Source organism: Manis javanica, chromosome 5, assembly GCF_040802235.1.
Source record: "Manis javanica isolate MJ-LG chromosome 5, MJ_LKY, whole genome shotgun sequence".
NCBI lineage: Eukaryota > Metazoa > Chordata > Mammalia > Pholidota > Manidae > Manis > Manis javanica.
Window position 1 is genome coordinate 51,376,147 of NC_133160.1, and position 23,894 is coordinate 51,400,040.

General features: G+C 38.4%; 1 protein-coding gene across 2 annotated transcripts in view; it reads left to right on the top strand.

The window, feature by feature from the left end:
- The window catches only part of RNF150 (ring finger protein 150), a 309,572-nt gene that overhangs the window by 168,902 nt on the left and 116,776 nt on the right, over positions 1 to 23,894 (top strand). For both annotated transcript variants that reach the window (XM_073237012.1, XM_073237013.1), the window contains exon 2: positions 9,133 to 9,383. In XM_073237012.1, the coding sequence (XP_073093113.1) occupies positions 9,133 to 9,383 (251 nt within the window). The remainder of the gene's footprint in view (positions 1 to 9,132; positions 9,384 to 23,894) is intronic.

Sequence of the window (23,894 nt, forward strand, 5' to 3'; positions counted from 1 at the left end):
TGTTTTTCTTAACAGTGGTCCATGATGTTTTAAAAAAGCATTAAAAAAGCAAGTTTTGTAGGGCACTTTCTATGGAGAGAGAGAAGAACTAAGAGTCTGTTAGAGGAGTTCTTGTCACTAGGGACCACGTGAGCTTGGCTAGTATAGAAGTGAAGCCAGGAGAGGTTCTTATGGATATGAAGAAAGTGGAGGGAGGTTGAGGAAAGAGAGCTGGATGAGAAGGTGGCATTGGGAAAGTGATATCTTTGAAACCAGGATTTCAGAGGTGGTGCAGTTTCTAGTAGTGACAGGATCCAGGGCAAGTGGAAATACGTGTCTGAGAAGGACTAGAGGAAAAGGAAGGTCAATGGAGAAAAGAGACCAACAACTAACAAGCCGGAGTATTGGATGGGTTACCCATGTGAATACTATAGTTCCAGTACAAGGAGGATGACAGGGGTTGGGAAAGGAGATGAGCAGCAGGTTGTAGATGAGGCAAGGTGAGGGGAGAAATGGTCATAAATCCAGGCAGAGAGAATCTCAAATGATGAGTACTTTTTGGAGGTTGCGATGGGGCTAGGAGTAATGGTCTAGAACTAGCAAGATGGAGCATGGACAGTACACCATCTTCCAGCCCTGTGGTGTGCAAAATACGATTTAATAAAAATAAAGATAAAAACTCCTTCATTAACCATAGTACAAAGAAAATGGTGTCCTCATAGGTCCACCTGATCAAACAAAACAAGGTGCTGAAGGTTCAAGAGGGTGAAGGAAGCAGTCCAAGAAGAGATGAAGGGTACAACGGAATGTGTTGACCAGGGACTCACATTTCCAAGAGTCATAGAGGAAGGGCTTGAGCTATAAGAATCTGGGAGAGGATTCATGATTCAGGAGGCCTAACCTTCAGCAATGCCTCAAGTAAATGGGAAAAGGCCACCCCAGCAGAGGGCAAGGAGTCTGTACTATTGCAGAGAGCCTGCCTGAATGGGAGGAGCCACCGATTGTTCTCTGGTGCTTGGGGTCATCCAAGCTTACTCATATCTCTCCATAAACTTCTAGAGTTAAAAACTAGGGTGCCTGCCTTGGTTTTCCTCCAATAAACATGACTAGGCAGAGGAACTGACTCCACCAGGAAAATATGAGCTCATAGGTGGAGGCCCTGAGACAACCGAGAAACTCTAAAATGAGCAGATACCAGCTGAGAAAGAATGATTGAAAAGATGGACCACAAATATTAAGGGAAGAATTTTAATGAGCCAATGGGAACCATTTAGTATGAAAAATATTGTAGTTTAAAAAAAGAACACAGTAAGTGAGATAAATTACAGAATGGTTACACAGCTAAAGCAAATGCATGAACTGGGAGATCAGCTTGAGAAACTCCTCTACAAGCCAACCAGAATGATAAAGAGAAATACTACTATATACCGATTAGAATGGCTAAAATAAAAAATAGTGATAATTCTGGATGCTGGGAAGGATGCTGAGAAACTGGATCACTTACATATCACCAATGGGAAAGTAAAATGATACAACCACTCTGGAAAATAATTTGGCAATTTCTTTTAAAAACCACACTTGCAGTTACTGTATGACCTAACACTTACACTCTGATATTCATCCCAGAGAAATGAAAACTCCTACTCAAAAACTGGCATTAATTAATATTCATAACAGCTTTATTCTTAGTGGCCCAAAACTGGAAATAACCCATATGTCCACCCAGGGGTGAACAGTTAAACAGTGGTGTACTATGTTTCATACTGGACAATACTACTTAGCAATAAGAATGAGAATGAATTACTGATGCATGCAACAGCCCAGATGGATGTTCAGGGCATTATGCTGAGTGAAATAAAAGCCAACTTAAAGGGTTACATAGAGCATGGTTCCACTTATATAAGATTCTACAAATGACAAAATTATGGAGATGGAGAATAGATAAGTGGACAATTGGGTTTGGGAAGGAGGAGGTGGGGAGGGAATTTCTTTGTGGCAATAGCCTATATCAATATATTTTTTTTAGGAGAGCCAGGGAGAGGCTTTTATTGAGAAATACAGTGAGAGGACAGAGCTCCTGGCTCAGGCCAGAAGGGGACAAGAGAGCCCAGGGTGGTGCTTTGTTTAGGGGATTTATAGGCAGTTGAGGATTTTTAGGAACTGATAAAGGGCTTAGGGTATGGACTTGTTAAAAGTGGTTTTAGGATGTTTGTTGTTGATGAGACATTAAGTCCCTTTTACAGCATTTAGTCAGGAAAAAGAGTGAAGCATGGATCTCCTACCTTGAGGTGGTGAGCATCAGGTTCCGTGAAATTGATGAAGTTAGGAGAGAGTTAGGAACACCCCCTGCCTCACTCAGAGGCCAGGGCGGCCTGAAGAAGCAGGCTGGAAGTCAGAGAGTCAAAGAGAGACACTCCTCATGGATACCCAGTCGGGCTGTTGGGGTCTGATTCCAGTCACGGGGACCTTTGAGAAGCCACTGAAGTGTAGCCTCAGCCTAAACTCTTGCAGGTGCCCACAGCTTTCCTCAGCCCCTCGCATCCAAGGAGATGCCTCTGAAAGGGAATCCTGGCTTCCACTCAGGTGACTTTCCTGGCTCCCAAGGGAGACAGGGGATCCACTAAGGGAGACGCAGGGGAACCTGTCGCTCGAGACTTTGAGAACGGCAGCCAGGCTAGTCCCATTTAAGTGGCTGACGAGCGCCCCATGTTGTGCGCCATAGACGGCTTCCTTCTATGAGGACAGTGAAAGAAAAAGGCAGGCTCAGATGCTGACACTCACCTCTGAAGTTATGGACGAGCCCCCAAAAATGATGCTGGGGTTCTTGTTTGCGGAGTCAAAGAATGAACTTAGCAAACACCTAAGGTAGGATAGCCAAAGTAGAGGCTTTTATTTAGAAATAAAGTGAGAGGAAAGAGCTCCTGGCTCATGCCAGGACAGAACAAGAGGGCCCCTCAATATTTTAACTGTGACAGTGCTTTTGGTACTCTATACATATGATGAAATATAACAGGATTTTACACAAAGACATTTAAAAAATCTGTACATGCCAAAACTGGTGAAGTCTGAGTAAATTCTATAACCTAGTTAATTATGCCATTTTCCTGTTTTGCACTCTAATATGTAAGATGCCCCCATTGGAGGAAACTGGAAGATGGGTGCATGGAACCTCTGTGTACTATTTTTGCCACTTATTAGTCTATTATTTCAAAACAAAAAGCTTTTTAAATAAATGAGAGGAGAAAATGTACAAAAAACCTAGCAAATACGAGAGCTAGTGCCACCAACAGGGTAATAGGAAACACAGGAGAGAAAAAAATATAGGAGGAAACATTTGAAAGTATGAAGACAGGTATTTTAGGATTAAAAAAAAATGAAATCCCTCAGATAGGAAGTGTTCATATATGGCAGTTCCCTCTTCTCCACAAGAGATGCATTCCAACACCCTCCAATGAAACTGTGGATAGTATCAAACCCTATATATACTGTTTTTTTTCATATATATTTAGATGATAAAGTTTATAGATTAGGCACAGTAACAGATTAACAATAACTGATAATAAAATAGAACAATCATAACAATATTCTGTAACAAAATTATGTGATTGTGGTCTTTCTTTTTCAAAATATTGTCCTCACTCTTGTGGTGATGTAAGATGATAAAATGCCTACATGATGAGAGAAAGTGAGGTAAATGATGTAGGCATTGTGACATAGCATTAGGCTACTACTGACCTTCTGACAACAGGTCAGGAGGAGGGTCATCATCTTCCAGCCGGAGGCTGACTGCCGGTAACTGCAACCAGAGACATGGAACAGCAGAAAAGAGAGGACTGGTGTACTACAAATGAACTGATTCCTACTCAAAAATAGACATAGTGGCATTTAAGGACATTAGAGATTAGTCTCAGAAATAAGTCCAGAGGTTACAAAGAACAAGAATCTTCATAACGTCTTGCTGCCTCTCCACAGCAGTGATAGTGTAAGAGGGGGATATAACCCTTGTGAGTATATATTCAATTACTTATGCAAACTCAAAATACTGAGCAGCAGCTGACAGGACTTCAGAGAGAAAACAGCAACAGTTGTGTGAGACATCTTAACACCTTTTAAAAAATCAAGTGGACAAAAAATACGGAAGCTCTGAATACAATTAACAATCTTAATGAGATGTATACTCAACAGAGAATGTATTTGAATGCAGTGTTTCTGCCAAATGAAACATTTACCCCCCAAAAATATATTGGATGATTAAGGATCAATATGAACAGACTATGTTCCATAATGCAATGACAATGAAATAATGATAATCACAAATGGATAACTGAAAAAATCACATACATTTGGAAAATAAGTATATAATACTAAGTAACCCTGAAGTTAAAACAAAATATGCTTCAGAAAGTTTTGATGTCTTTCAGAGAAACTTGAGTATTTGGTTTTCTTCATATACTGCTAGTGTTTTTCAAATTTATCCTTAAATACTTTATGACTTTTGTCACTACTATGTATAGATCATTTTTTCCACTATGTTTTCTGGTTAGATATTATTGGTGTACAGAAAGCTCTTCATTTTCATATATTATTTTGAATCTTGTATTTTACTGAACATTTTTCTAATTTTAATAGCAAATTATCTTGGCTTTTTTAGGTGATCACATGACCCCTCAAATAATGATAGTTTGCAGTTTTGCAAGAGTCACCCCCCTATTTTCTATGTCTCTTTGTATTGGATACTACTTCTATTTTAAATGTTGGCTCATCCTTGTCTTATTCATGATTTAAATTGGAAGACTTCTAATGTCATTTCCTCCATTTAATGTGCTGCTATGTCACATTAAGGAAATGAGGAATGAGTGCCATCCTCAACATATGGCTTCCTTCATAAGAAGCTGGCTGCTACATATTGCTCTGCCTGAATTCAGAGAAAAAGGAGAGCAGGATTTGGGAAGCACATACTCACTTCTTTTTACAGATGAGAGCCTGGAGTGGCAAACATCATCTCTACTCACATTACAATGGCCCAATATGAATCACTTAGCCACATGTAGCTGCAAGAGAAGCTGGGGATTAACCCTTTTCCTTGAAGAGCCTGTGCCCAGCAGAAGTGTTGATAGGAGAGAGAGAAAACAGTTATTGGAGGGCAGCTAGCTACACATCATGTTCATAGGCTTTGTTCCTTTAATTTGTTAATGTACTAAAAAGCATTAATATATTTTCTGGTGTTAAATCAATCTCACAGTCCTTGGATAAATCCCAGTTCATCATGAAGACTTTTTTATTGTATTGTTGGATTCTATTTTTGACTACTTTATTATTTTTACATCTGTGTTCATTAAAAATATTTTGCTAATGCAGAAAGTAGTAAAAATTTACATTCATATGGTACTTTGAAGTTTTTAAAATCATTTCATGTATATTATCTCACTTGAGAATATATGATAATCAGAACTGACTGTAAAAAAAGTAGATAGTAAGTGTGTAAATAGAAAATATCTACAAATGAAGCACTGCAGTCTTATTATTGCCTAAATTCTAAAGGTCCACCAGTGAGACTGAAGTAACCTGAAGGGACATTATCCCCCTCCAAGCTACACAGGGAGGAATAGGGCAGCCAGCTCTGTAAAATGTCTATCCCGCAGCTGGTGTCTTAGACATTCTATTAATGCAGTGTTTAAATAGCCTGGTTTTGAATTTACAAGTCAGGAATTTCCTAGTCATTAAACATTCTCTGGGTTTCTAAACTTCTGTTTTGATTCCTTTCTTATCTGCATATACCAAATATGATAGTGGCAATTGAGCCCTGTCCTGGGAAAAGGAGGCTTTAAAAATACAGAGGACTCCTGCTCTTTGTCAGGCAGCCAGGTTTTATGTGTTCTGCTCACACATTGTTTCACAGGGCTGTGTACCAGAATACACAGTAATTACATAAAAGCAGTCACTCAGAAGTATAAAGTGGCTTTGGGAGGAAAATAAATGGTAGGCTGACATAATTTTGCAAAAAGAGGCACTCAATATTGTAGTGACTGGGTGGCACAGTAAACACAGAATTGCCCAAATAGCAGGGCCTTTCTGTGGATTTTACCCAAACAAAATAAGCTGTCTGTTAAGTTCTCTTTCTTGAGTCTCAGAGCCTCCGATGTGTCATAGGTCAGATACTTAGGGCAGCATTTAACTCTGAGGAGATCACTCAGTTGGGCTTTCAGAGCCCTCTCCCCCTCCTTAACCCTGCTTCTCTCTCTGCTTAACATATACCCCCAAAAGCAAAAACACTACAGTATGCCTGGGGAAAATCTGATGGCTTCTCCCTGACACTGTAGCTGCACATTCCAAAGTGAAGCAAAGATGAGGGAATTATCTGCTTACTCACATTGGTGCATGTGTCCCATTTGAACATACTAGATCTGGTAGTACCTTTCTGCTCTGGATTTTGTGCTTGATCAGACCGATAAGATAATTCACCTAAATCCACTTCACTCTTTGCCATTTTTGGAAACCCTGAGTACCTAAATTCTTAATGACTATTTCTGTTGGAATAAATACATACCCTTTTTACCATGTACAAAAAATAGCCTAAACCCCAGAATCCCATTTATTTCTTGCCATCATCAGCCCTAGAAATCCACTATGAATATTAAATATGAATAAAGATGGGGTTCAGAGTAATAGAATTGCCCTGCTGCCATTTTACCATTTGTCTTTCCAAACAGATGTCATATATCATGTACCAGTGGTACAGACAGGACAAGTGGTGCAACTAAGCACTTAAGTTTAAAATAAATGCTTTAAAATAGTTCATTATACTTTGCCCCACAGGAAGAAAAAATGTTTTCTCAGGTCCCTGAAAATGGATGATGAGTAATTTTAAAACTCTATGGATATCCAAAATTTGGTTGCCTATTTTTAAAATGCTGTGCTGGGGTTTGAAACAAGCTGTCCAGTTCCAGAGCCCAGCTCTTCACTGTTAAGCTCTATGGCCTTTTAAGTATAAGTAGACAGTCGGAAAATTGTGGACATGAAAATCAGTGAAGGAAACTTTAGGCTTCTAGATAGTGAATATGTTCAAATCTGTGCAACTAATACCGCTTGCTACAGGGTCAGCAAAATGTAGGCCAACTTTGCAATAAAACAAAGTCCAAGAGTAGACCCAAATATATCTGAGAATTTAGGGCAAAATAAACTGCATCCTGTATGTCTCTTCTTTGCCTAACACATTATAAGAGCTCAATAAGTATTGTGTCATTAAATCATGCTCAGCTTGTTCAAGACTGAAATATAAAAAGTAATACTATAAGGCTCAAGAAGCAAATTTTGATGAGTATTGGAGAAGAGGTTTGTAAGCACAAAATCAAAACTGGAAGCCATAAAGGAATAAATCAGTAAGATCTGATTACTAAAAACTTGTAAAATTTGTGTACATCTAAGCATCAAAGTCTCAAAAATAACCCCAAGATCCCATTTTCAAAAAAATTCTAAATCTAGAGTCTTGAATAGATATGCTTTAAACATATGAATAAGAACAATAAATGAAAAAGTATGATTCTACCACTCCTTACATACCTATAAAATAGCCACAACACAGGGATGAGCCTCACTAGGCCAGATTAGTACAGTACACAAAGAAGATTGTATTTTGATGGAGACAAAACCTGTTAGCAGCCTTAATCCCTCACAAAACCTCAGACCACATACAGCCATTAGCCAAAGTAAACATGAAAATAAAAGGAACTTTGGAATTGTCAGTAAATTCTGCCAAGTTGAAATTCAAGCCTTCAGTTTCAGTAATTCATAGAAAAATCAGTCAAGTCTAAACACCATGTAGCTCTATAATTTTATAGTTGGGCCAATGGAAAGGTTTTAGGAATTTTAAAAAACGTATCAGTGATGTAGCACACACAAACACCTTTGTATTCAGTTAGCTTTTTGAAATACCATCAAGGAATTTAAGTTTGAAAACCTACATAGAGGTCAAGGTCAAGTAAAAGCCCTAAGTAGCTTCTGAGAGACTTGCAATGCTCTGGGCAAATATAATCCAGTAGTTCGTCTAGCAGACTGACCTCAGCATGTAAAGAAGGCCAGCTTTGGCTGCTACAGTGGTGCTTAATTTTGTCCTGAATCTATAATATCCTAATTGCAAATTTGCTGTCTTTAATTCCTAGTGACTTCAGGTAATGGGCTAGTCCGTGTGAAAGTGGGGCCCATGAAGAGTTTTGAGGGCATGAGTTGGGTGACACCTGAGAACCTATCCTAGAGAAATTTATATTCTTGTTAAGTGTCAGTCACAATGACATGTTGAGTCTGTTCATTTCGAGCAGCTCTGATAACTACTGAAGCCCCAGAGCTCATCACAGAGAAGCTGTGCCTCACATAGTCTCATGAAGAATAGAGTCAGTGACCCAGATAACCCAGACCCAAGAAAGTTGCCACTTCCGCATCCAGTAACAGAGGCATTGTGGTGGGAATATTTGAGAGCTGAGGTGAAACGGATCTGGAACTCTCTGTACAGCCTCCATCTTCCTTTGGTGTGAAGACACACAAGCTGTTAATGGTGAATTAGGTAAAATAAGGAGAATATAGTTCTGGGACCAGGACTTTATGTTTGCAAATCATATTAGAGCTCATGAAGACACTCTACTTTGGGTTGCTTTGGGTACTCACTGTGGGAGGAATCATGGAGATCTGTAACTGAGGATTCCTAGTGTGTGTGTGGCTGGGGAGAGGGGCACAGGCAAGTGGCATATAATTGGGCAGTTTTAACCCTTTTGCCATGGGATACAAAGTGCCTTTTCCCCTCAGTGGGTTTTGTGAAATGCAACATAGAACTGTGCACCAGGCTAGTGGGGGAGGGTCCACCTTTACCACACCTTAGAGAGCTGGAGACTACACGGTCATGACCTCACTGGCACCAAAATAATGAATTCAATTTAAGTTCTTTTCTCATACGCAAGACAGCAGCATCTCAAGGTAACTGAAGAAAGAGAAAATTCGATTCAGTTTCTGGCTATCAGATCTTAGTATTAGATCCAGTTATTAGATCTGACATAGAATTGTCAAAAGCAGCGTCATTATTTGGTTGTATGTTACTTTGTCCAGACATTTCACTCTGACTTCCTCCGTCTCTCTCTCCCTCTCTCCTTGCCCCTTGCCCAACAGGTGTAGAAGACATCGTGGCAATAATGATTCCTGAGCCAAAAGGGAAGGAGATAGTAAGCCTGCTGGAAAGAAACATCACCGTGACAATGTACATCACTATCGGAACCCGGAACTTGCAGAAATACGTGAGCCGCACTTCGGTTGTGTTTGTCTCCATCTCCTTCATTGTCCTGATGATCATTTCCCTCGCATGGCTGGTCTTTTATTATATCCAGAGGTTTCGATATGCAAATGCCAGGGACAGGAATCAGGTGAGTAGCAAAAGTCTTTCAAAAAAACCTTATAGTTATTACAGAATACATATTATTGTATAAGCTTTAGAAATCACAGAAAATACCAAGACAAAAACAAAATTACCTGTTATACTCCCACTCAAGATAAACACTGTTAAAGTTTGCTGTATAGTTTTTCAGATCTTTTCCAAATGCACATAATTTGATGTTTTACTAGTTTCTTTCTGTACAGTGGAGGTGCTTTGTCCCCTATTCCTATTGCTCATTTTTTGGACAATTTTCTATATAGGCACATAATAAAGGGAAAAGGGGAAGTGAGTGTAGATTATGCAAATAGTGGCAATGTAATTTGGGAAAAGCCAAGATTTCCTCCTTGTGAATGGAAGAGGAAAAGGTAATTTAAAAATAAAGGCTATTTTAAAAAGCAGTTAATTTTTACATATAATTTACATGCATAGTATAAAATATGAAATGTATAAAATAGTATACAGTGAAAAGTAATTCCTTTCCCATGTCTGCCCCTCAGTTGTCCAGTTCATCTCCCTGGAAATATCTTCTCTTCCAGGGCTTATTTTATGAGCTTGCATACACACACATTTTTAAATAAATGATAGCAAACTTAACTGTGTACCCTTATTTCTCACTTCATCTTGAAGATTAATTCATAACACCCTGTCCAAGCTTTCTATTTCTAATGACTGTATAACATTTAATTTTCTGCATATGTCACATTTATTAAACCAGCTTGGATTAAGCAACATGTTTTCTCTTTAAAAAAGAAACATTTGCATATGACACTAAGCACGTTTGTGGATATGTCACTAAGGTAAATTCTGAAAAGTTTACTGGAACAATGGTATCAATATTTTAAACTACGCTAGATACTGCCAAATTGCCTGCCAAAAAGGTTGAACCAATTTATGCATTAACCAACAGTACACTGATACTGTTTAAACATTAGTATATTAGTATAATATTGCTTATACTGACATATATAGCAATATACTAATAAACATAATAGTGCTTCCCCATATCCTCAGAAAAAGATGTTACAGCTTTTTGTTCTGTGCAGTTTGGTAAGTTAAAAATGGTATCATGTTTTTCTTACCACAAGTAATGTTGAACTTTTTAAGTAAAATAGAAACAGTGAACTTTTTTCTATGAAGCATTTGATTACATTATTTAACCACTTTTTTTATTATTAAAGTATCATAGATATACAATCTCATGAAGGTTTCATGTGAACAACGTTGTGGTTTTAACATTCACCTGTATTATCAGGTCCTAATCCCACCCAGGGTAGTAAGATGCTGTGAAGTCACTAGTCTTCTCTGTGCTGTACTGTCTTCCCCATGACCTACCTATATTGTGATTGTGAATTATAGTGTCCCTTAATCCCCTTCTCTCTCCCTCCCTACCTGCTCTGCCCCACCCCTCCCCTCTGGTAACCACTAGTCCCATCTTGGACTCTGTCAGTCTGCTGCCGTTTTGTTCCTTCAGTTTAGCTTTGTTGTTATACTCCACAAATGAGTGAAATCATTTGGTACTTGTCTTTCTACACCTGGCTTATTTCACTGAGCATAATACCCTCTAGATCTATACATGTTGTTGCAAATGGTAGGAATTCTTTTATTTTTATGGCTGAATAATATTTCATTGTGTTATGTACCACATCCTCTTTATCTATTCATCTACTGATAGATACAAAATTAATACACAGAAATCTGTTGCATTCATATATACTAATGATGAACTAGCCGAAAGAGAAATCAGGAAAACAACTCCATTCACAATTGCGTCAAAAAGAATAAAATACCTAGGAATTAACCTAACCAAGGAGGTGAAAGACCTATGCTCTGAAAACTACAAGACATTCATGAGAGAAATTAAAGAAGACACCAATAAATGGAAATACATCCCGTGCTCATGAATAGGAAGAATTAATATTTAACTACTTTTTAATTGAGTTGTTGGTAATTTTCTTATTGATGTGTCTAAGTCAATAAATTAAAGACTCTTTATTAGTCAAAGAAGTGAACCCTTTTTGTGATGTGGGATTCAATTTTTTCCTTCCAGCTTGTCATTGTCTTTGATTTATCGATAGTGTTTCTTGCCATGCAGAAATATCTTAGTTTTACATAAATGAATTTATCTATTTTTTTGTATAACTCCTGAGTTTTGTGCAGTAAGCTCTTCTATAGCCCAGGACTATAGAATACATTCCCTCATGTTTATATCCACTACTTTTTTATTTCATTTGTGTAATTAAATATTTAATCAACAGAGAACATATTTCAGTATAAAGAATCAAGTAGAGAGCAAATATTGTTTTCAGATGGCCTACCAGCTTTTGTAACTCATATTTATTGAATAGTTCATCTTCTCCCCATCATATTCAGTATTCCCATTTAGCATGTATTAAATACACATGTGTATTTGGTTCAGTTTCTATACTTTCTTAACTCTACCATAATCTACCCCATTCATGCTCCAGTACCATGACTATTTCGAGCACATCAGCACTATGTACTTGACCTCATATCTGTTCATGCCAATCTTCCTTGATTGCCCTATCTTCACTTTTATTCACGTCTATCTTTATATAAGTTTAGAATCACTTTTACCTAGTTTTTTAAATTTATAGAGTAACTTAGAAGGAATTTACAAACTTCTAATGTTGAATCTTCTTATCCAAGAATAATATCTACTATCCCTTAATTCAGCCATTCCTTTCATCCCCTAGTAGCATGTTTAAGTATTCTTATGTAATCTTGCACATTCTTTTTACACTTATTCCTAATTATTTATTCATTGTGTTGCTATTATAAATGTGAAATTTCCTTTTTCATAAAGGAAGGCTTTTGATTTTTGTATGTTTATTTTGTACATTTTTATAATTTATATATTTTATAGTATATATCATTTTGTAATATATATATTTTGATGGATAATTATAATTTTGTAACGATTATAACATGCCTTATTCCCTTAATAATAACAATAATATTATACAATATTTACTATATATAGACATGTCCTAAGAGCTGCATGTATATTTATATACTTAATCATCTCAGCAACCCTAATAGTAGGGTTCTACTGTCCCCATTTTACAGAGAAGGAAACAGAGCAGCTACATAATTTGGCCAAGGTCACACAGCTAATTACTAATAGAGCCAGTAATTGAATCAGGAGCGGGGCTTCAGAGTTCATGCTCTTTGCCACCAGCTTATAGTATTTATTATTGTTTCTATTAGTTTATCATGATTAGTTAATAATATGCACAGTTAGTGATAATTTAGTTCTTTCAAATTTTAAACCTCCTACTTTTTTCTGATATTAAATTGGCTTGCTTCTCCAGAATCAACCAAAGTAATAGTGATAATAGTGAATATATTACTCTTCATTTGGTATTCAATGAGAACATCCTGAATTTAATGGAATTATTTTATCATTTCTCCATTTTATTATTTACCCATGCAATCTTCTTGGTTGAGATATATATTTTATCATGTTATGTAAATGTCAGGATAGTCTTATTATATTCAGAGTTTTTGAGTAAGGGATGAGTATTTAATTTTTACAAACACCTTTTCAATAGATAGGGTCTGAGTTTTCTCTTTTGATCTATTAATAGGAGTGGATTATATTAATGGATTTTGCAGTATCAAACCATCCTGAATTTCCAGTACATACTATTCCTCTAACATGCCCTAGATTTTACTTGTTCATATTTTGTTTAGTATATTATTTATTTTTTACCTTAATATTCATATGTGAGATTTGTCCATAGTTCACATTTTTGTCATGTGCAGGTGACAGTGATACTGGCTTTATAATAAATTTGCAAGTTTTCCTCTATTTTCTGTAGTCCAGAGCTGCAGTTTCCAAGATGGTAGTTGCTAGCCATGTGTGACTATTTAAATTTGAATTAATAAAATAAAACTTAAAATTCTGTTCCTCAGTCACACCAGCCACATTTCAAATGTCCTGTATATGCACTGCCATATGGTAGCCATTTCCATCATGATGGAAAATCCTTTCGGACAACCCAGCTGGAGAGCAGTTTAAATAGCACTGGAATTAGCTGATTCTTAAATTTTTAATAGGAATTTTCTGTAAACAGGTAAGGTCTGAGTTGTTTGTTTTAGAAGGATGGCTCTATTTAATTTATAGCAATTGGTCTGTTTAAATTTTCAATAACTTCTGTAATAATTTTAAAAATATTACTGCTTTTTTCTAATTCTTAAAATGATACATGCTCATTGTATCATTATGATTAAATTTGGCAATCATAAAAAAATACTAAAGAGAAGACAAAGCACACACATATAAGTTTTGTGTCCTATATTTTATTAATTGGTGACCATTTCCCCTGTCATTAAATAATCTTTGAAGCATGATTTTTAGTGGCTATATAGTAATCAAGTCCCAACTCTTACCAAATGTGGGCACATTATATAATCTGTGCTCTAGTACTCAAAATTGAAAGAGAATATACCTCCTTCTTATGGTTATAGTAAAGATTAAATGGGTTAATGTGTATCATTTTTTAAGCCTCTAAACATTATGCTTATCCCTTTTTAAGCTCTTAGTGAATAATATCCATTATTACTATCATATAGATTCCTTGATGACTACTTAAAAATCCAACTTTGCCACTTTATTAAATATTCTGGAATTTAAGTGGACATTTACTACCAGCTTCACACAAGGCAGTGAAAATAGATACAGAGCTAATCTGTTCAGTTCTGCTGGTTCCTAAGGGTTACATATGAAGAAACTATGCATCTATAAATCAGTTTTATTTTCTATACCTTGTTCATCCAGTGATAAATAGAAGTGGTATCCTTATATTTTTGAGTCTTTAGATAATCTAAACAATCTTCAGTCAATTGAGGCAAGGATGACATTTTAAGCTTGAATTAGTTGAGCAATTATTTCAATTGCCAATTTGTTTTGTACAGGTAGATATAGCATCCATGTCTCTCTGGGCATATGCATACTCTCTGATGTATGTAAAAAGCAAATGGAAGTGAATGGAATGGAAGTGGTTCATGAAGTTAAGTTTTTACTCCACTCCCATTTTATTAACTTTCCTTGAATTACAGGATTTTACCCTCAGGGTCTCTCAGTGAATAGGATTATGTTAAAAGTTAGCACTATTTCCTGATAAAAAAATAGACACTCTACTTTAGCCCTTTGATCAATCATAAAAGAACATATAATTTCCCTTAGAAAAAGATTTTTCTTTTAATGGCAGTGCTCCATTCCACTCAGCAGACAGTCACAGCCAAGCACACTGGAGCAAGCGTAAGCCTCAGGTAAGCTTTAAGTTGTTCGTTTGTATTAAAGTACTATTGGTCCTTCAGAAACAGTGACTCTCGGGCTAGATGTAGGCTCACAACCTGAGATGGAGTATCAAAGGTGTCAATGTTACACTGGTGACATATTCAGCCATTCTGGTGTGGGATAAACTGACCTTGAATTAGCCAGATGGGCACCTCAGTCTCTCCTTGGCTTTGTGCAGATCACAATTGAAGGAGAGTCATCATCACCTTACACAATCACTAGCCCTTTCGTGTCGTACTGTTTCATTGGAAAGAAGATCTTTTCAAGGCAGTTTCCCATGATGTAAGCTTTGCAAGACATTCTCTGCATTAGCAACCTCAGGGCAAGGTCTTTTAGATGGTGACAAGAAGGACAAGGGTGCAACTGAAAGGGGAGCTTCGGCTGCCATGTCGTGTTTCCTACAGCAGTTATCCAAGGTGAGGAGCAAGGTAACAGCTATAGACACCAGCTCTATAGTCAGACAGATCTGGATTCAGGTCTTTGCCCTGGCAGTTCCTAGTGGGTGACTTGGCACAGGTTTATGACCTTTCTATGCCTGTACTCCCTCACCTGTAAAGTGAGAATGACCCCATGTCAGCCCCAGAGGCTTGATGTGAGGATCAAATGACAAAATAGGCATGATCTATTATTACTGAGTTGTTAACCGGATCACCTTTAATGCATAGAGCAATTCTTAGAAAATTGTATCCCCCCGCCCCACCCAAGACTTAATAGCTCAATTCTTACATAATTAACATAGAATTAAGTCTAGATATGGGCTTTTTAGCTCAGGCGACACAGTTTCAAATGATAATTGTCTTCTTCTTTTCTCCAGGGCTATGGGTAAAGGCACTATAAATAGACTACAGAATAAGAATCTGGTTTTCTTGGAGAAAAACTTCCCATGCAGCAGTGTTTTTTAATTAACAATAATAGTATATGCATGAAGTAAAAAAAAAACACAAAAAGGCAAAGTAGGAGGGTTTGCATTTAAAGTATTTTCTTCCCATCTCAAACTCCTTTTGTCAACCTTCCTTCTTTCCAGCTGCCTCCAGAGGCAGCAACTCTTACACTTCCCTTTTTGTGCTTCCAGAAGCTTCTGTGGCTGTATGTAAGAAAAGTTATTTTCCACATTTGTTACACAGGCAAGAACTCTGCCTTCACAGGACTTGTATTGCAGTGGCATTAACAGGCAGTGCCCATGAGAACAGGTGCACATGTGGAGGGCTAGCACAGTAGGTGACAGGCCGTGGGTTTGGCCTAGAGTGGGTAAAGTGGAAGAGCATGGAAGGGATCTGATTAGGACAATACTTTAAAATCCTAAATGCAGAACATAGAGCAAATATCTTCATTTATTCCTGTTGTATCAGCCTAATGATTAATATGCCCCCCCTCCAGTTCACTCAGAAGGTTTAGCTTGGATAATAAATCATATGTTTACCACACATGTAAAAGGATAAAGAAGTCAAGGATGCAGTTAGGTCATTTCTCACAGCATTAACTGAAGTGGGAAAGATAGAAGAGATCCAGGAGGATGGGGATCCAGGATTTGGGTTTGGAGATGTTACATTTTAGAAGCCTGTCAGATATCTAAGAGATACATGACAGAGAGGCCAGGGCCGTATTTCAATATGTGAGTCTGGAGGTCAGGAGGGAAGAGCTGCATCGTCGGTATACAGATGCCATCTGTATGGTCCGGACAGGATGAGCTGCCCTGGAGAGAGGGCACCCCAGGAGAGGTCCGGGGACAGTCTGCCATATGCTAATGGAGCCTAACCCTCTCTCATTATTTTATGTATGTGCTTTATTTTCTTCCTAGTTCTTATCACTATTTGAAACTCTTTGCTCCCCACCTCCTACCCTGCCTTCCCAATGCACACAGGCGCTCTGAGGAAGCTGGTTTTCAGAGACAAAGCCCAGCCTCACACTGCACCTGGACCCACTGCTCCTCTGCGCTGGGCCCATGGCTCTGCAACACCTTCTTCACTCGTGCTGTGTGTCTTTCCTGTAGCCCTGTCATCGCTTCTTCCAGGCCAGCCTCCTTGGGGATCTGCTCACTCAGCTGGACTGTATGTGTCCAAGTCCAATGACTGACTGTTTCAAGCCCTTTCTCTGCAGAGTCAAAGGAGGTGGCCAGCCTAGTTTTTCCCTTTTCTAAACAAGCCCCGTGACACGTAAGAGCCTGGGGAAGCACTCCGTGTGGGGGAGGATGCAAGTCGGCTCAAAGCACACAGAGGACCTTTAGGGGACTGCCCAGTGGAGTCTTGGCTCTGACCGAGACCAGAATACTCTGTTGCATAATCAGACATAATCCTAGGCATAAATGTGACTTCCCCAGGCAGCTTAGGTGAGAGTTCAGAATACTGTCAAAGCTGGCACCACTTCAAAGTGAATAGGGTTTGTTTCTAACTGTGGTTTTGGAGCAAAGTAAAATCACGGCCTTGGGCAGGGCAGGCTCATGAGGCAAAAGGACAGTCCAATTCAGTAAGCGCATTGGAGCATTTGCAGCCAGAAACCAGATCTGAATCACAAAGATAGGACCAGTGGTCAAGTCAGTCAGGACAAAGTGAGCTGGGTCAGGAGAGGAGGTTGAGGGAACAGAGCTTAGGGGACAGGAGCCTGTGAAAGGAGCAGGATGCTAGGTAAGGTGCCAAGATGGCATGGGAAGATAGCTATGAGCCACAACCAGATTTTTCTGGCCATTTAATACCTGCCAATGTGACTTTTTAGTACCATGATACATCCTTCTTTCTCTGCTTATATAGTGCCCCAGGATGAATACTTTTAAAACAATAGCTTCTTGATGTCACTTCTACACTCACACAGCCTGGACACTTGACAGCCCTGAGCACTCCTGTTCCTAGAAGGGCTGCAGGTGGGGAAATCATGGTTGTAAGAACTGGGAGAAAGTAGACACATGGCCATAATTCTACCCATGCATTTGAGAATGCTGACTGCCTCACCCCAGAAACATAGTTATTAGAACTTAAGAGCACGTTAAATATAATAAGCTGGAGAGAGAGAAATGTTGATTTGTTTTCAAGGACATACAGCCAGGTTGGTGATTTCAAGTCGGAGTGGTTTCCAGCAGACCAGGCTATTTTAACAGTATTGAGATACTGTGGATACCTAACCCATGGGAGGGCTACCAGTCCCACCAGAATCACAGCAGCAAATGCCAGGAACCCCTCACCGTTCTGTTCTTTCCACATTGACTCTTTTTGGCATTAGAAGTAAGGACTGACTCTTTAGAACTATCTTGTATCTAGCTTAAGATTCCCCACATCGGGGGCCTTCACAGAGGATGCTAAGGACTCACCTTCCTTGTACTCACCTAGTGACCTTCTATCTAGTGACCTCTTCCTGAACTTCGAGGTGGGGAGCCAGGTACGTGACAGACCCCTGTGCCTGAACACCAGCATGCACTGTAGGTGGTCCTGTCCTCCTCACTGGAAGGTGAAGGAGCCACATGTCCCTCATTTCTCAGATGTGCCACCAATTCTCACCCTGCGTGTGGAAACCCTTCAGGATGTTAAAGCAAAGCCAGCCAGCAGCATTCCCCACCATGGCTGAGGCAGGCTGCTGTCTTGTGATGCTCATCAGTGAGATGCACATCATCTCACTGTCCCCTGGGACCCCCATCTCAGCCACAAGGACAGGCCTGTGTCCTGAAAACCCCAGGACTCCCAACAGGAGGCGACTATTTCAAATACGGGCAGATGAGATAAACTAAGTAAGGTTCTTTCTGTTTTTCATAAAATCTTGCCTTTGAGGAAAATCCAAGGAAGCCAGACCTGTTTTGTTTTATGCAAGACCAGGTAAATGACATTCAAACAAGTTTTCTTGAATGAATTACCTCTCCCTGGGAACACGTTTTCCTATTATTCAAATGTACATGGCCTTTGGCCCTTTAATTTCATTTACACATATCCGTGCTGAAATATGTTGGAACAAGAAAAGTAATAGAATTTATAACTTGAATTTCACAGGGAAAGAGAAAGGGAAGGGAAGGGACTATACCAAGTGTCAGCCACCAAGGGAAGGTCTGCAGGCAGAGATTGCTCCATCTCTAAAGAATGAGAGCCCAATGGTCCCTGATGTTGCTCCAGAGGAAAGGCAGAGCCTTCAGGGGGACAGAAAGGTAGCTTCTAATTTGTGTCCATGAAGTATTCATGTCAGCTTGCTTTACATTTCCTGAATAGACATGACATCTCCTTTAATAAAGACAGTTTGCGTTTTTCTTCAAAGGGCATAGAAAAGGTTTTTTCTCTGGAAGACAGAAGGGATGTTTTTTATGGACACCACATTTTATTTGGATGTAGCTAGAATTCAAAAACATTGCAAACATTTAAAGTAGTCTTTGCATTTACTTTACATACTCACACTTAAGGAGGGCAATTTCTCTTTTTGGTCTCATTAATCTATAATCACATAAAGAACATTATGTTTACTAGGCTCCCCCCTTCACCAAGTCCCCCCTACAAACCCCATTACAGTCACTGTCCATCAGCGTAGTAAGATGCTGTAGAATCACTACTTGTCTTAGAGTGCTGAGTTGCACAGCCCTCCCCGTTCCACCCCACACATTATACATGCTAATCATAAGACCTCCTTTCTTCTCCCCACCACTTCTCCCTCCCTTCCCACCCACCCTCCCCAGTGCCTTACCCTTTGGTAACTGTTAGTCCATTCTTGGGTTCTGTGAGTCGGCTGCTGTTTGTTTCTTTAGTTTTTGCTTTGTTCTTATATTCAACAGATGAGTGAAATCATTTGGTAGTTGTCTTTCTCCACCTGGCTTATTTCACTGAGCATTATACCCTCTAGCTCCATCCATGTTGTTGCAAATGGTAAGATTTGTTTTCTTCTTATGGCTGAATAATATTCCATGGTGGGAATGTACCACATCTTCTTTATCCATTCATCTACTGATGGACACTTAGGTTGCTTCCATTTCTTGGCTATTGTAAATAGAGCTGCAATAAACATAGGGGTGCATCTGTCTTTTTCAAACTGGGCTACCGTATTCTTAGGGTAAATTCCTAGAAGTGGAATTCCTGGGTCAAATGGTATTCCTATTTGAGTTTATTGTGGAATGTCCATACTGCTTTCCACAATGGTTGGACTAATTTACATTCCCACCAGCAGTGTAGGACGGTTCCCCTTTTTCCACAACCTTGCCAACATTTGTTGTTGTTTGTCTTTTGGATGGTGGTGATCCTTACTTGTGTGAGATGATATCTCATTGTGGTTTTAATTTGCATTTTTCTGATGACTAGCAATATGGAGATCTTTACATGTGTCTGTTGGCCATCTGAATTTCTTCTTTGGAGAAGTGTTTGTTCAGCTCCTCTGCCCATTTTTTAATTGGATTGTTCACTTTTTGTTTGTTGTGCAGGAGCTCTTTATGTATTTTGGATGTCAATGCTTTATCAGATCTGTCATTTATAAATATATTATCCCATACTCTAGGGTACCTTTTTGTTCTGTTGATGGTGTCCTTTGCTGTACAGAAGCTTTTCAGCTTGATGTAGTCCCACTTGTTCATTTTTGCTTTTGTTTCCCTTGCCCAGTGAGATATGTTCATGAAGAAGTCACTCATGTATATGTCTAAGAGATTTTTGCCTACGTTTTTTTCTAAGAGTTTCATGGTTTAATGACTTACATTCAGGTCTTTGATCCATTTCAAATTTACTTTTGTGTCTGGGGTTAGACAATGATCCAGTTTCATTCTTTTACATGTAGCTGTCCAGTTTTGCCAACACCAACTGTTGAAGAGGCTGTCATCTCCCCCATTGAATGTCAATGGCTCCTTTATCATATATTAATTGACCATGTATGTTTGGGTTAATGTCTGGAGTCTCTATTCCGTTCCCCTGGTCTATGGCTCTTTTCTTGTGCCAGTACCAAATTGTCTTGATTACTGTGGCTTTGTAGTAGAGCTTGAAGTTAGGGAGGGATATCCTTCCTGCTTTATTCTTCCTTCAAAGGATTGTGTTGGCTATTCAGGGTCTTTGGTGGCTCCATATGAATTTTTGAACTATTTGTTGCAGTTTGTTGAAGAATGCTGTTGGTAATTTGATAGGGATTGCACTGAATCTGTAGATTGCTTTGGGCAGGATGGCCATTTTGACTATATTAATTCTTCCTAGCCAAGAGCATGGGATGAGTTTTCAATTGTTAGGGTCTTCTTTAATTTTTCTTAAGAGTGTCCTGTAGTTTTCAGGGTATAGGTATTTCACTTCCTTGGTTAGGTTTATTCCTAGGTATTTTATTCTTCTTCATACCATTATGAATGGAATTGTTTTCCTGATTTCTCTTTCTATTAGTTCATTGTTAGTGTATAGGAAAGCCATAGATTTCTGTGTGTTAATTTTGTATCCTGCAACTTTGCTGAATTCCGATATTGGTTCTAGTAGTTTTGGAGTGGATTCTTTAGGGTTTTTTATGTACAATATAATGTCATCTGCAAATAGTGACAGTTCTTCTTTACCAGTCTGGATTCCTTGTATTTCTTTGTTTTGTCTAATTGTCATGGCTAGAACCTCCAGTACTATGTTGCATAACAGGGGGAGAGTGGGCATCCCTGTCTTCTTCCCGATCTCAGAGGAAAAGCTTTCAGCTTCTTGCTGTTTAGTATCATACATGGTTTATCATATATGTGGGTTTATCATATATGGCCTTTATTATGTTGAGGTACTTGCCCTCTATGCCCATTTTGCTGAGAGTTTTTATCACAAATGGATGTTGAATTTTGTTGAATGCTTTTTCAGCATCTATGGAGATGATCATGTGGTTTTTGTCTTTCTTTTTGTTGATGTGGTGGATGATGTTGATGGATTTTTGAATGTTGTACCATCCTTGCATCCCTGGGATGAATCCCACTTGGTCATGGTGTATGATCCTTTTGATGTATTTTTGTATTCGGTTTGCTAATATTTTGTTGAGTATTTTTGCATCTATGTTCATCAGGGATATTGGTCTGTAATTTTCTTTTCTGGTGGTGTCTTTGCATGGTTTTGGTATTAGGGTGATGTTGGCTTCATAGAATGAGTTTGGGAGTATTCCCTCCTCTTCTATTTTTTGGAAAACTTTAAGGAGAATGGATATTATGTCTTCTCTGTATGTCTGATAAAATTCCAAAGGTAATCCATCTGGCCCAGGGGTTTTTTTCTTGGGTAGTTTTTTGATTACTGGTTCAATTTCATTGCTAGTAAGTGGTCTGTTTAGATTTTTTGTTTCTTCCTTGGTCAGTCAAGGCTGTATTTTTCTAGGAAGTTGCCCATTTCTTCTAGGTTTTCCAGGTTGTTAGCATATAGATTTTCATAGTATTCTCTAATAATTCTTTGTATTTCTGTGGGGTCCATCGCAATTTTTCATTTCTTGTTTCTGATTCTGTTGATGTGTGTTGATTCTCTTTTTCTCTTAATAATTCTGGCTAGAGGTTTATCTATTTTGTTTCTCAAAGAACCAGCTCTTGGTTTCATTGATTTTTTCTATTGTTTTATTCTTCTCAATTTTATTTATTTCTTATCTGATCTTTATTATGTCCCTCCTTCTGCTGACTTTAGGCCTCATTGGGTCTTCTTTTTCCAATTTTGATAATTTTGACTTTGGACTGTTCATTTGGGATTGTTCTTCCTTATTTAAATATGCCTGGATTGCTATACACTTTCCCCTTAAGACTGCTTTCGCTGCGTCCTACAGAAGTTGGGGCTTTGTGTTGTTGTTGAATTTGTTTCCATATATTGCTTGATCTCTATTTTAAGTTGATCGTTGATCCATTGATTATTTAGGAGCATGTTGTTATGCCTCCATGTGTTTGTGAGCCTTTTTGCTCTCTTTGTACAATTTATTTCTAGGTTTATACATTTGTGGTCTGAAAAGTTGGTTGGTAGAATTTCAATCTTTTTGAATTTACTGAGGCTCTTTTTGTGGCCTAGTATGTTATCTATTCTGGAGAATGTTCCATGTGCACTTGAGAAGAATGTGTATCCTGCTGATTTGGGATGCAGAGTTCTGTGGATGTCTATTAGGTCCATCTGTTCTAGTGTGTTGTTCAGTGCCTCTGTGTCCTTACTTATTTTCTGTCTGGTGGATCTATCCTTTGGAGTGAGTGTTGTGTTTGAAGTCTCCTAAAATTAATGCATTGCATTCTATTTCCTCCTTTAATTCTGTTAGTATTTGTTTCACATATGCTGGTGCTCTTGTATTGGGTGCATATATATTTATAATGGTTATATCCTCTTGTTGGACTGACCCCTTTATCATTATGTAATGTCCTTCTTTATCTCTTGTTCCTTTTTTGTTTTGAAGTTTATTTTTTCTGATACTAATACTGTAACACCTGCTTTTTTCTCCCTTTTGTTTGCATGAAATATATTTTTCAATTCCTTGACTTTTAGATGTGCATGTCTTTGGGTTTGAGGTGAGTCTCTTGTAAGCAGCATATAGATGGGTCTTGCTTTGTTATCCATTCTATTACTCTGTGTTTTTTTATTGGTGCATTCAGTCCATTTACATTTAGGGTGATTATTGAAAGATATGTACTTATTGCCATTGCTGCCTTTAGATTCATGGTTACCAAACGTTCGAGGTTAGCTTCTTTACTGTCTTAGTGTCTAACTTAACTCACTTTTTGAGCCATTATAAACACTGTCTGATGTTTCTTTATTTCTCTCCCTTCTTATTTCTCTTCCTCCATTGTTTATATGTTGGGTGTTTTATTCTGTGCTCTTTTGTGTTTCCTTTGACTGCTTTTATGGATAGTTGATTGTATTTTTTGCCTGTAGTTAGTATTTGGTTGTCTGCTTTCTTTGCTCTGATTTTATTTTCTCTGGTGACATCTATTTAGCCTTAGGAGTGCTCCCATCTAGAGCAGTCCCTCTAAAATATCCTGTAGAGGTGGTTTGTGGGATGCAAATTCCCTCAACTTTTACATATCTGGGAATTATTTAATTCCTCCTTTATATTTAAATTATATTCTTACTGGATACAGTATTCTTGGTTCAAGGCCCTTCTGTTTCATTGCATTAAATATATCATGCCATTCTCTTCGTGCCTGTAAGGTTTCTGTTGAGAAGTCTGATGATAGCCTGATGTGCTTTCCTTTGTAGGTGACCTTTTTCCTCTCACTAGCTGCCTTTAAAACTCTGTCCTTGTCCTTGATCTTTGACATTTTAATTATTATGTGTCTTGGTG